The following is a 12,301-nucleotide window of genomic DNA, read 5'->3' as shown; positions in this document are numbered from 1 at the left end:
CTGATGGGGGACCCCTGAGGGTGAGTTCCCGGGGCCCAAGGTGCCTCTCACCACGCCCCAAGGACGCCTGCTTGCCCAAGCCTTGCAGACACCTGCTCCTGCCAGCCGGGAGAAGGGGGTTGATGGGGAGCCGTCCGCCCCGCGGGGCGGGCCACGCACCATGTAGTAGCCGGGAAGCAGCTTCTGCAGGAACTCGGCCTCCTTGTGCATGACGGTCTTGATGATGAACTCGTCGTCGCTGGTGACGTAGAAGAGGGAGCCACTGGCGCCCGGGTTGGACAGCTCGATCAGCGGCTCATTGCACAGGGAGTACTGGAAGCAGAGGAGGCGGGTCAGCGGGCCCCGAGCTGCCGGACACACAGACAGCACTGGCTTCCGGTCTGCCCAACAGCCCCAGGACCTGACGACATGTCGCTACATTTTACAGATGCGGAAAGAGAGGCTCAGAGAGGGCGAGCGACTTGCCTGAGGCCAGCCAGCAAGGACTGGAGCCTGAGGCTGAGCTGACTCTGCAGCCCGAGGGCTGGCCTGCTAGGGCGCACTCCCCAGGCTGCCTCCTGCTCTCCTTAGGAGCGGACACCTGATCGTACGGGGGCACTGACACGCGTGGCTAAAAGGTGCTCCCAGCACCCCTGAAGCTGGGTAGGAACACCCAGCTCTGCCCCATGAGTCATAAGCAGAAGCTGTGGGGTGGAACTCAGGGAAGGCTCCACAGATGGGCGACAGGCAGCTGGCATACCTGCGTATTTACCCTTCTCTCCTTCCCACCTATTTCCCTCCTGAGATGCTGATGTGATGGCTGGAACCTCAGCAGCCACGCTGGACCAGAAGGTAAGCTCTGGGATGGAAGCTGCATCTCTGATGGGCAGACCCCACTCTGGCCCCTGGCACCTCACAGGCCAAGCCCTTCCTCCCCACTTCTCTGCCCCTTTTTCTCAGCCCCTGCTGTTTGTTTCATGATGTGCTCGCTGTCTCTCTGCCCCCATGCCCTCTCCTAGACATTAGGCAGAAGGTCCGTGCAAGTGGAAGTTTTTTTGCATCACTGACTCGACAGGTGCTTGATTTGTTAAGGACGAGAATGAAGATGAGACCCACGGGTGCTACCCTGCGTCTTCCGGGTATGGAACCAATGAAGTGTGCATGGGCCTAAGGCCATCTGGGTCACACCCTGCAAAATCCTAACTGGTCACCATTGGTATACATGGATGAGGTCAGACCCAGTTCCCCATCAGTGGAGCAAGCCAGGCCCACCCAGGGTCAATGCTGGGTCCCTATCTGCTGGATGACAGAAGGGTGGTCTCCGAGTGCTGAGTGCTGCCTCCAATGCTGCTTCACTAAGCAGGTGGGGTGTGTCCCCCAGAGTTAGGAGTGGTGGCGAGCAGAAGCAAGGGCAGGCCAGGCACGGCGGCTCACCCAGCACTCTGTAATCCCAACACCTTGGGAGGCTGAGGAGGGAGGATCGTTTGAGCCCAGGAGTTCAAGACCAGCCTGGGCAACAGAGCGAGGCCTCATCTGTACTTAAAAAAAAAAAAAAAACAAAAAAAAACAAAAACAGGCGTGGTAGCGCACAGCTGTGGTCCCAGCTGCTTGGGAGGCTGAGGTGGGAGGATCACTTGAGCCCAGGAGGTCGAGGCTGCTGTGAGCTGTGACGGTGCCACTGCCCTCCAACCTGGGCAACAAACAGAGCAAGACTCTGTTTAAAAAAAACACCCCAACAAGTGAGGGGAACCACCTTTGGAAAATGCTGGAAGAGCCAGGGGCTTGAGGCGTGAGTTGGGTCCCCAGTGCCACACACGCTCTGATGTGTGAATATGTTTGGAGGCCAGAGGACACCAGAAACATGAGGTCACTTCAGGCCCAGGGCCTGGGAATGCCCCAGTCCCTCCTTGGGCTTAAGTCACCACCCCCGCCCTCCACTGCCCGAGGTGGTCTCGGGCCAGGGAACGGTGCCATCAGTTATCACATGTCGGTCAACGCAGGCTGGATTCTGCGGAGTCAGCAACAGCCCTGCCAACCTTGGCAGCTCAGAACAGCGAGGGTCCTTCCTCCTGCATGCGCCGCTTCTGCCATGGCCCGGTTGCGAGTGACGGTGCAGGGCGAGACAGCCGTGTGGGGCGGAGACTCTGAGGCTGGAGGGAGATCTGTCCAGGCCACTGCTGTCGCCCAGCCCAGCCATCTGCCTGCCTTTCTCCGCCCACAGCCACGAGCCACAAATATCCACAGGAAACACAGAGCCCATGTAGCTCCTCCACCCTCCCCGCCACAGCAGGACGCCCTCCAGCCTCCGCAACACAGGCGCCGCAGCGCAGAGCGAGGGCGGGTCTCTCCTGGGGCTGGCGCCCTCCCTGGGAGGTCAGGGGACCCCACCAAGCCCTGGGCCGCTGTCCTCAGGTCACCCGGAGCAGGGGACGCCCCAAGCAGCCGGAGTGTCCCCCCGAGGCACAAATCACTGCTGCCTGTCCACGGTGGCAGGAGCAGGAGGCCGATCTCACCTGCAGAGCGGAAAACACCGTGCCAAGCGCACGTTCGGCTTTGTACAAAGAACACCAATGACAGGGCAATTCTGAAGCCACATGACTAATGGCACTTGCAGGGCTGTGGCCTCCATGGGTCTCAGCTACCACGGGGAAGCAGGCCCCATGAGTGGGTTTCTGAGCCAGGCAGCGCCAGGACAACCCCCCACGGCCTCCTTGGTCGGTGCTGGGGCTCTCGGCAGCTGCGCCACTGACCCTGGCCTCCTCTCCACCCTCCGCTGACTGCTGGGCAGGGCTGAGCCCCACCCTGCGTCCCACCTCCGCCTTCTCCTTCCTGGCTGTCCTGAGCTGTGGGCCTTGCTGGGGCTACTCCCTTACCAGGGGGGACTGTGACCTCAGCTGTCCAATCAGAAGCACTGGCAACCCCAAGTCCCCCATGAACTCAGGCTTAGGGGCCCTGTGGAGGGCAACACGCACACTAGCCCGTCCTCCCGCCATGGTGCACGGCCATACTCACACCACAGCCCGGACAGAGGCTGGGGGGCTGCCGCCTGCTCAGCACCGGGGGCCCCCAAGAGAATTCTCACACTCCTGAGATGAGCAGAAGGATTCGGGGGTCACCAACACCGGGCTGGCCCCCCAGACGCTGTGGGCGCACACCCGGCCTAAGGCCCCAGAATGCGATCTTATCGGGTTCTAGGTGAGACCCAGACGGCCCCAGCTCGGCTTTTACCCGTCCACGCCTGCTAATGGACACAGGTGCCGTCTCTCTGCTACGAGCCAGGCCGCCGCCTTCCGTTCCTGGCCGCCTCACACGGTAGCGTCCAGGTCACCCGAGGGCCATTTCTAGACAAAAACCCCAGTTGTGTTTTCACTCCCCACTGCCCTGCCAAGCTCAGGCAAATGCTGGGACACTGAAGTCCGGAGGCTGGGCCTTGGTGACACGACCCGGAGCATGGTGACTCCCGGGCACCTGAACAGGCTGGAGTTCTCGGGGGGGTCACACGTACCCCCGGCTGGAGCACATGCTAGTTCTCCCCGGAAGAGCGCAGCCTCGGGCGCTTCCTACAGACTGAGATAAACCAAATGCACGCACAGTCAGCAACCACCAAAGGCACAAGGAACCGACCACCGCGGGTGAGGGCAAGATCGGAGAACCACAGGCTCCCGGCCCCGGGGACCGCACTGTCGTGACAACCAGAATGCCAACCGCGCTTGTCTACAGAGTTCCAGTCTTCCATGATACAAAGTTCTCAGGATGACCAGGCAGGCTTGGGAAAAGGCCACCCAGAGCTTTTAGAAGCGGTGCTGGTGCAGGCCGGGCGAAGGCGCTCACGCCTGGAATCCCAGCACTTCCGGAGGCTGAGGTGGGCGGATCACCAGGTTAGGAGATCGAGACCATCCTGGCTGACACGGTGAAACCCCGTCTCTACTAAAAATACAAAAAATTAGCCGGGCGTGGTGGCAGGTGCCTGTAGTCCCAGCTACTCGGGAGGCTGAGGCAGGAGAATGGCGTGAACCCGGGAGGCGGAGCTTACAGTGAGCCAAGATCGCGCCACTGCACTCCAGCCTGGGTGACAGAGCAAGACTCTGTCTCAAAAAGAAAAAAAGTGGTGCTGGCGCTGACGAGCTCCAGGGCCGCTGCGGTGAGCACTGCCCTCCACACACCTCTTTTAGGAGACCGGATAATGGGCTGCTAGGTCAAAGGGGTTGGCCTAGATTTTGACTTTGCTAACCTGAAACAATAAAGCCATGGCTAGAGCTGGAGGTCCGACTCTACGCTGGTCCCCAGTGGCACCCAAGTCCCAGTGCCTTGTTCTAACCCTTAAGTCTGAAGATGGGTCAGTCACTTTGGCACCAGGCTGCAGAAGACTGTACCAACTGTTTGGTGAGTGGACACCCTCGCCTGCTTTGATGACAAGGCCCACATGGCGAGGAATGGAGGCTCCCAGCCAACGCCAGTCAGGACGGAGTCCTGCAGCTGCCAGTGATGTGAGCTTGGAGGCCGATCCCTCCCGCTTCCCCAGTGAGTCTCACAGGAGACCCCGGCCCTGAACCTGCCCATAATCCTACCCAAGGAACCCAGGGAGGCTGCCCCCAAATGCCTGACCCACAGACCCTCCGAGACCCTAAACATGTTGTTTCAAGCCCGGAAGCCCGTACCAGCAAATGCGCTTACCAAGTAATCGTCGGGCCGGATCCCAAAGAGCTCCCGGAAGTAGCGGAAGGCGACAGGTGCGTAGGTCTTGAAGCGGAAGTCCTGGAAGTGGTGGGCGGGGGTGAGGTTGCTGCCTTCGCTGTGGAGGAAGGACGGGAGGAAGCCTGTGAGGGGTGGTGGCACCTCTCCCCAACCCACGCCATGGCCCCTCCTAGTGCCTCTAGCAGCTGAGCTCCAAGACTTCCTTGAAATGGCCCAATCCCACAATCAACACGGGGCTCCCGATGGGACTGTCCCCCAGTAACCACCCTCTCTTCTTTCATTAACATCGGGGACCACGATGTTGGCCACACACATGGCGGCCGAGAACAGGGCCACGCCGCCACAGCCTCCTGCAGCTAGGTGTGGTCATGTGACTGCACTCAGCCAATGACACGAGGGGAGCAGAAACACTGGTCGTGTCCTAAAGAGAAGGGCTGTGTTGTTCTCCTTCTCTTGCCTCCTGTGGCTGGAATGCAGCCATGATGGCAGGAGCCTGGGCAGCCACCTGGGACCACTGGTCACAGAGCTGTATATTGAGGATGGTGGTGTGGGGTGACCAGAAGGATCCCAGGACCCCAACACCATGGAGCCTCCTGACCAGCCCTGCACTGCCCACTGCTTATTTGTAGATTAGAAAAGAACTAACTTCTATATTTTCTTTTTCCTGTTCTTAAACTGCCTTTACATTGGATCTCTGATTCAGCAGCAAATGAACGTCCTGATGGACAGAGGGCCAGAGCTCAAGGCCAAGGAGGCGCCAGGAGGGGCCAGGTGCTGCTTTCAGCAGAGAAGGGCGCGCAGTACAGGCCACCCCGCGTCAGAGCCACGCGTACGCTGGGTGAGCCCCGAGACTCCGGGGGCCCGGCCCACCTGGGGAAGAAGATGCTCTCCACCACGTAGAAGTCCTGCATGAGCACATCACGCTCAGGCTTGGAGCTCAGGTGGCCCACGGTGTAGCCGATGCCCAGCTGGATGGCACCCTTCAGGGTGGAGGAGGTGGTCTGCGGGGAGACCAGAGTGTCAGGGCCCCAGGCTGCTCTCTGCGCTGCCCTGCACCCCCTGTGTGCACTGGGGGGTGGAGATTAGAGATCGTAACCAGCTGTAGCTTGGGACCCAGCACCTGCCAACCCCCTCCTGGTGGCCCCCAGGGCAGCCTGTCCTGCAGCTGCTGAGCCGTCAACATCAGGCTGGGGGGTGAAGCCATCCTCCCTCGGGCCACACAGCCAGGACAGGGCTCGGCCGCGACTGCCACGCCGCGTCACTCAGCCCTCCAGTCCTGTTGGCTAGCTAGGTTCTAGAAGGTTCTCACATTTTGAAATAGCTCCAACTTGGCAAAAGGGTCGATTCACTGTCAGGGTTTGTTTTTAGGGGGTACCGTTTACAGCGAGATGCCCAGATCACTTTCACGTCTGCAGACGCAGGTTCCCGTTAGCTGCTTTCTATGTAACGCACGTGGTCACACTGGGCAACCCACATGGCCGCTCTGTGCCTCAGTTTCCCTGCCTGTAGACAGGGACAGGCACAATGGTTCTGGCCCTCTTGGGGACGTGGTGTCAGCTGCTGTTATTATTATTTTTATTTGTTTATTTTTTGAGACAGAGTCTTGCTCTGTCGCCCAGGCTAGAGTGTAGTGGTGCAATCTCAGCTCACTGCAACCTCCACCTCCCAGGTTCAAGTGATTCTCCTGCCTCAGCCTCCCGAGTAGCTGGGATTACAGGTGCACATTGTCATGCCTGGCTAATTTTTGTATTTTTAGTAGAGACGGGGTTTCACCATGTTGGCCAGGCTGTTCTCGAACTCCTGACCTCAGCTGATCCACCTGCCTGGGCCTCCCAAAGTGCTGGGATTGCAGGCGTGAGCCAGCACGCGGCCCCATTATTATTTTTTGAGACAGAGTCTTGCTCTACTGCCCAGGCTGGAGTGCAGTTGTGCGATCTTGGATCCCTGCAACCTCTGCCTCCTGGGTTCAAGCTATTCTCCTGCCTCAGCCTCTCGAGTAGCTGGGATTACAGGCATGCACCAGCACACCCGGCTAATTATTTTTTTGTATTTTTAGTACAGACAAGGTTGCGCCATGTTTTCCAGGCTGGTCTCCAACTCCTGACCTCAGGTGATCCTCCTGCCTCGGCCTCCCAAAGTGCTGGGATTCCAGGCACAAGCCTCCGCACTCAGCTGGCTGCTGTTATTTTTGCCATTGGCATTGTTTGCATTATTCTCACTGTGCGCTCTCGAGGCCGTGTTCACTCTAGCCCTGGGAAGCCAGCCCATACCTCTGCTCTCTAATTCCGGTCTCCAGTGCTCCTGTCGCAGGCGCGAGGTGGCAGGGAGGGAGGCCGGGAGTTGGGAGTTGGTTTCTGCCACTGCCCAGGTTCGGCCTGCCTCCCTCCTAAGCCACACTCTGGGTGGTAGGGGGTCTGGCCTGCACGTTCACCTCCCCGAAATGCCACGGACAGAACAGACATGTGCCCGAAGGTAACACACAGACGGCCCTGAAGCCCGCAAAGACGCTCCATGCCACTGGGCACCAAGGGAAAGCACATCAAGCCACGGAGGGGGCCGCGCACGGTGGCTCAGGCCTGGAATCCCAGCCACTTGGGGGGCCAGGGTGGGAGGATTGCCTGAGCCTGGGAGTTCAAGACCAGCCTGGGCAACATGGCAAAACCCGTCTCTACAAAAACAAACAAAACAAATAAAAAAACACCTCAAGAGACACCACCTCACGCCCATGAGGACACCAGAATCAGAGACAACAATCACAAGTGCTGGTGAGGACGGGCGGACGCCAGGCCTCATTCACTGCTGCTGGACGTGGAAAATGGTACCACAGCTGTGGAGAACAGTTTGCGAGTTTCTCAAAGGGTGACACCGAGTTACACGTGACTTGGCAATTCCACTCCTAGGTGTCTGCCCAAGACAAACGAACACATGTATCCACACAGACTCACACACACGTGTCCTCAGCAGCACAATTCACAATGCCCAGGAGTGTGAAGCACCCGAGCGTTCACGACGCAGCAAAGGACAAGCGCAGCACAGGTGCCCCACGTGACAGAACACGACTCAGCCGTGAACTCTGACGCGGGCCCCAGCGCGGATGAACCCTGAGGACGCCACGCTCAGTGAGAGACGCCAGACACAGAAAGCCACACAGTGTGTGATTCCCTTTCTATGAAACGTCTAGGACAGGCCGATCCACAGAGGCAGGAAAGGGATGAGGGTGCCAGGGCTGGGAGTCGGGATGGGGGCGACTGCTAACAGGGACAGAGTTGCTATTGGAGCTGATGGAATGTTCTGGAATTAGAGGTGACAGCTGCACAACTCTGCAAATGTACTAAAAGTCGTTTACTGCACTTTAGAGGCTGAACTGTACAGTATAAGAATCACATCTCTGCACACTTTAGAGGGTGAACTGTACAGTATAGGAATCACATCTCAGTAAAACAGTTATTTTTGAAAAAATATGCCCTAGGTGGGTGTGGGAACAGAGAGGGGGTCAGGCTTCCTACCAACACAGTGTGAGCCAGGCCAGCCTCAGAGTGTCCCATCCACCGCCTGAGGTGGTGGTGGGGGCCGTAACCCCTCTCCCTCACCAGGGCCGAGAGCCCAGGCTCTGCCCGAGGTTTCAGGGACTCAGAGCCGGGCAGGTGTTGCAGCCAGGCTGAGCCACGGAGCATGCTGCCCGGACGCCTGGCAAGGACAGCAAACAGTGGGGCCTCGCCCAGGACTGAGGACTCCGGCCTCTGCCTCCACACAGCCCACACCTGTCCCTGGGCAGACCCTGGTTTGTGTCAGGGGCGATGGGCTCCATCCATGGTACCAGTGGGAACCCCCTCCCCTCCGCTCCCTCCCGCTCCCCCCGGCCAGCTAAGGGGAGCCGAGGAACCTTCTTGTAGGTGGTTTCGCCGGATGCGTCCACACCTCGATGGCCCAACTTCTTCCCATGGCCAGGGCCCGGCTGTGCCGTCATGGACAGGACCTGGGAAGAGGAAGCAGAGAGTGTTAACTCCCTGAGGAGCACACCCACCGGGGCAGGGCACGCTCTGAAACCCTGGGAAGAAAGGGTTTAGTCATTGGGCCCAGCAGGGGTGCACAGGGCAGGGGGCAGGTCCGGGTGACTCCGGGGTACAGCAGGAGGCCCCTCACCTGTGGGCGCCTGGTGGGCTGGCTGGGGCCCCTCAGTGTCCCATGCTGGACACCCAGAAGCACTCACTCCAAGGTGGAGACCTCTGGCTCCTCAAGAAGGGCAAGAGGATTGGGCAGCTCCAGCCCCCTAACTCCAGGGTCTCCCCCAGGTGCTGTGGACACTGGAGCTGGACCGTTCTTTGGGGTGGGGCCACCCTGGGCACTGCAGGGTGCTGAGCAGCATCCCTGGCCTCCACCCACTCCATGCCAGGAGCACCTCCCAGTTGTGACAACCACAGATGTCCCCACAAAACTCTGCAAATGTACTAGAAGTCACTCACTGTACACTTTAGAGGGTGAACTGTACAGTATGCGAATCACATTTCAGTAAAGTGGTTATTTTTTTAAAAGACAGGACTGAGGTGGGGGTGGGAACAGAGAGGGGGTCAGGCTTCCTGCCAACACGGTGTGAGCCAGGCCAGCCTCAGAGCGTCCCATCCACCGCCTGAGGTGGTGGCGGGAGTCGTAACCCCTCTCCCTCACCAGGGCCCCAAACTGTGAGACCCCTGGGCTGAAAGGATTGAAAAGAGCATCTCGTCCCTGAGGGAGACGGTCTCACTGGCCAGGGTCAGGCCCGGCTCCTGCAAGCTGTCGGGCAGCGCGAGTGCCCCAGCAGATGGGACCGCCGACCCCAGGGGGCCTCAGCCTGCTGGATGTGAGGAGGGGCTGTGGGAGCCTGAAGGGACACAGAAGCCAACCAAGGAGAACAGCCCCGCCTGGCACCGTCATTTAAGGAGCGCCACTGCGTTTGCTAGGAGACCCCATGGACCCTCCACTGGCCAGACCCCATCCCACCGCTATCGGCCCCAGGGACACTCCTGCAGCCCTGACCCCTGCCCCTGCCCTCCCTCCACAGCCAACGCTGCTCAGCCATGTTCCCTGCATTCTCCCAGGCGGCCGCCAGGGGGCAGGCTCTCCCCAGGAATTCACCCCACCACCCGTGCCACCCTCCACACTGCCCCCAGGCCGGGGGACTCTGAGGAAGGATCCCAGGGTCCCAGGCCTGGTGGACAAAGCCCTCCCAGCTCTGGCTATGGATGCAGGGCCCAAGGGCGGCCCAGGTGGAACAGGTGCGTTGGGGACTCCTCCTGGGAATGGGGCTCATGGACAGGTGCCCTGAGGACTGCACGCGGGAAGACGGGAGATGCAGCAGCTCAGGTGCCCTCGGGGGACGGCCCACCCCACTGCGTCCACTGGGGCTGCGAAGAAGGCCACTTGGCGCCACGGGGCTGGCAGACGCTGCAAAGGCAGGGCCAGTGTGCAGAGAAAGCTCTCAGGAGGAGACAGGCAGCAATGACAGGACCCATGTACATGCAGACGTGCACACACACAGGCACATATGCACACAGGCAAACACACATGCACACATGCACTCAGGCAAACGTGCACACAGGCAAACACGTGCACACACGCACGCAGGCAAACATGAACACAGGCAAACACGTGCACACACGCACGCAGGCAAACATGAACACAGGCAAACACGTGCACAAACGCACGCAGGCAAACATGCACACATAGGCTGCACACAGCCTCACTGTGCACTACACCTGTGTGGCTCATAGACAACTGAGGGCGTGGGTGCAGCTGGTAGCCTCGGACATCGCCCTCTGGGCAGCGTCTGCCCCTCCGGCCGGGTGTTCCATTCCTGCCCCCAGTCTCCCTGCGAGAGCTGCTCTCTCTCCCCACCGCCCACCCCCCAGAATCCTGGCTCCACACGGCCTAGAACCCGGAGAAGCCCTTCCTGCCCCTGCAGCCCTGACCAGGCACCCCTGCCACTGGGGGCGCAGCCCCTCAGATGCAGGGCCCCCTCCTCCATCACGGAATTTCACCCCGACCTCTCAAGACGCAGTTGGTGTAGACCTCATGTTCATCCTGCCTGTGGACACTGGACGGCATTTGGGGCCCAGAGAGGTGCAGTGAGCGGCCCCAGGCCACACAGCTTCTCCGCGAGTACGGAGGCAGCGCGTCAGGGTGGGGACCCCAGGCCCTTCGCCCCTCCAGACACTCACCTCTGTTGGGGCCGCCTTCTTCTGAGCCAAACCTGCTGAAGAGAAAAGCTGGGTATCAGACAGGAAACTGGTGACCTCTGCGAGTCCTGGGCCCAGCTCCCGGCCCAGCTCCTGGCCCCCCAGGCCTGGCGTGTGTAACTCCGCGTGGGGCCGGTCTCAAGGCTACACACAAGTGAAGACAAGGACTGAGTGCGCTGGGAGGATGTGATGAGGGCGGCAGCCGCTGGGGCCTGCCATGGTCACCCTGGTTGGCAGCCACTGGGGCCTAGAGCAGGGGAGAGGCTTTGCAGCCTCAGGGAGGTGGGCAGCCAGTGACGCCCAGGCTTGGCACCCACCACGGAGGGCCTGGGGCTTGGACCGGCCTGGAGGAGGGAAGTGGGAAGCAAACCTCCCCCAGCTCTGACCCCCTTTCACGCCCAGACATGAGGTTCTGGGCAGTCAACAACCAAGCAGGTCTGAACTGACCAAGCCCCGCTTCCCCGGAGGCAGGCGCCAGGAGATGCTCGGGCATGGGGAAATCAGGTGCCAGTGTGGGGAGTGAGGGGGGCAGGCCCCCGCTGGGGCGAGGGCAGGCTGGAGTTGCGGGGAGCGCCCAGCACCCGGGCAGCTGCCGTCAGTGGGAACTGGCCAGGGGTCCCCAGGGCTGGCACCCTCCCTGCCGCTCTCCAGAGTGAGGCTGGTGGAAGGATAAGGGAGCCTGCGAGGGGACCCCCAGCCCTGCCCTGGCTCCTGGGCCCGCCGTCTCCGGTCAGTGCCTGCAGCAGGGCCCGGGCTGCAGCTCCAGAGAGGGCGACAGGGGCCTGTAGGATTGAGCCAACGGGCCGAGGCCTGGGCTGAGCCAGGAGCACCTCCCTCCATGCGAGGAGGCTGGGACGAGGGGGGCAGGCGGGACTCGGCTCCTAGGACCCAGGACCACATCCCCAACCCTGGCTCCCAGCAGCAGGGCCCCGGGGTCCTCATCTGGAGAATGGGAACAGACTCTACAGCTGTGATTACGGGCCCTGAGACCGACGGGAGATGATCCTGGGGGACCTGGGAGCCCGACGTCCTCACAGGGTCCTCACGAGAGGGGGCGGGAGGGCGAGTCAGAGAGAGACTGGAAGAGGCTGCGCTGTGGCTGTGGAGGGGAAGGAAGGGACCTGAGCCGACGGCAGATGCGGGCGCCTCTAGACGCTGGGAAAGGGGGGAAACGGATTCTCCTCTGCAGCCTCTGGTGGGCCCAGCCCTGCCCACAGCTTGGCTTTAGCCTGGTGAGGCCCCGTTCTGGGGCTGGACTCCTGGCCCCGGAGCCCTGAGGTGGGAAGCGATGGCGGCGACCGCAGGGAACGCACGTGCTGGCGTCCACCACGCGGGCCTGGGGAAGACCTGGTCTCGCCCTCAAGGGGCTCACGGCCAACAGGGGTGGGCGCAGGGCTGGGTGTTTGATGTGGGGT

At 61.0% G+C, this 12,301-nt stretch overlaps 1 protein-coding gene across 8 annotated transcripts in view; it reads right to left on the bottom strand.

Annotated features, from left to right (window-relative positions):
• Window positions 1-12,301, bottom strand: part of PIP5K1C (phosphatidylinositol-4-phosphate 5-kinase type 1 gamma) — a 69,211-nt gene that overhangs the window by 25,428 nt on the left and 31,482 nt on the right. For 5 of the 8 annotated variants that reach the window (XM_030797331.1, XM_030797333.1, XM_030797335.1 and 2 more), the window contains exons 2-6: window positions 10,869-10,900; window positions 8,558-8,650; window positions 5,545-5,675; window positions 4,654-4,771; window positions 160-312 (exon numbers count right to left, since the gene is read on the bottom strand). In XM_030797331.1, coding sequence (XP_030653191.1) covers window positions 160-312; window positions 4,654-4,771; window positions 5,545-5,675; window positions 8,558-8,650; window positions 10,869-10,900 — 527 coding nt within the window. Of the gene's footprint in view, window positions 1-159; window positions 313-4,653; window positions 4,772-5,544; window positions 5,676-8,557; window positions 8,651-10,719; window positions 10,783-10,868; window positions 10,901-12,301 lie in introns of those variants that run through there. The other 3 variants (XM_030797334.1, XM_030797336.1, XM_030797337.1) reach the window with 3 other exon arrangements.

Source organism: Nomascus leucogenys, chromosome 17 (assembly GCF_006542625.1).
Source record: "Nomascus leucogenys isolate Asia chromosome 17, Asia_NLE_v1, whole genome shotgun sequence".
Classification (NCBI taxonomy): Eukaryota; Metazoa; Chordata; class Mammalia; order Primates; family Hylobatidae; genus Nomascus; species Nomascus leucogenys.
The sequence above is the reverse complement of the archived record's forward strand: the minus strand, read 5'-3'. Positions and strand labels throughout refer to the sequence as shown.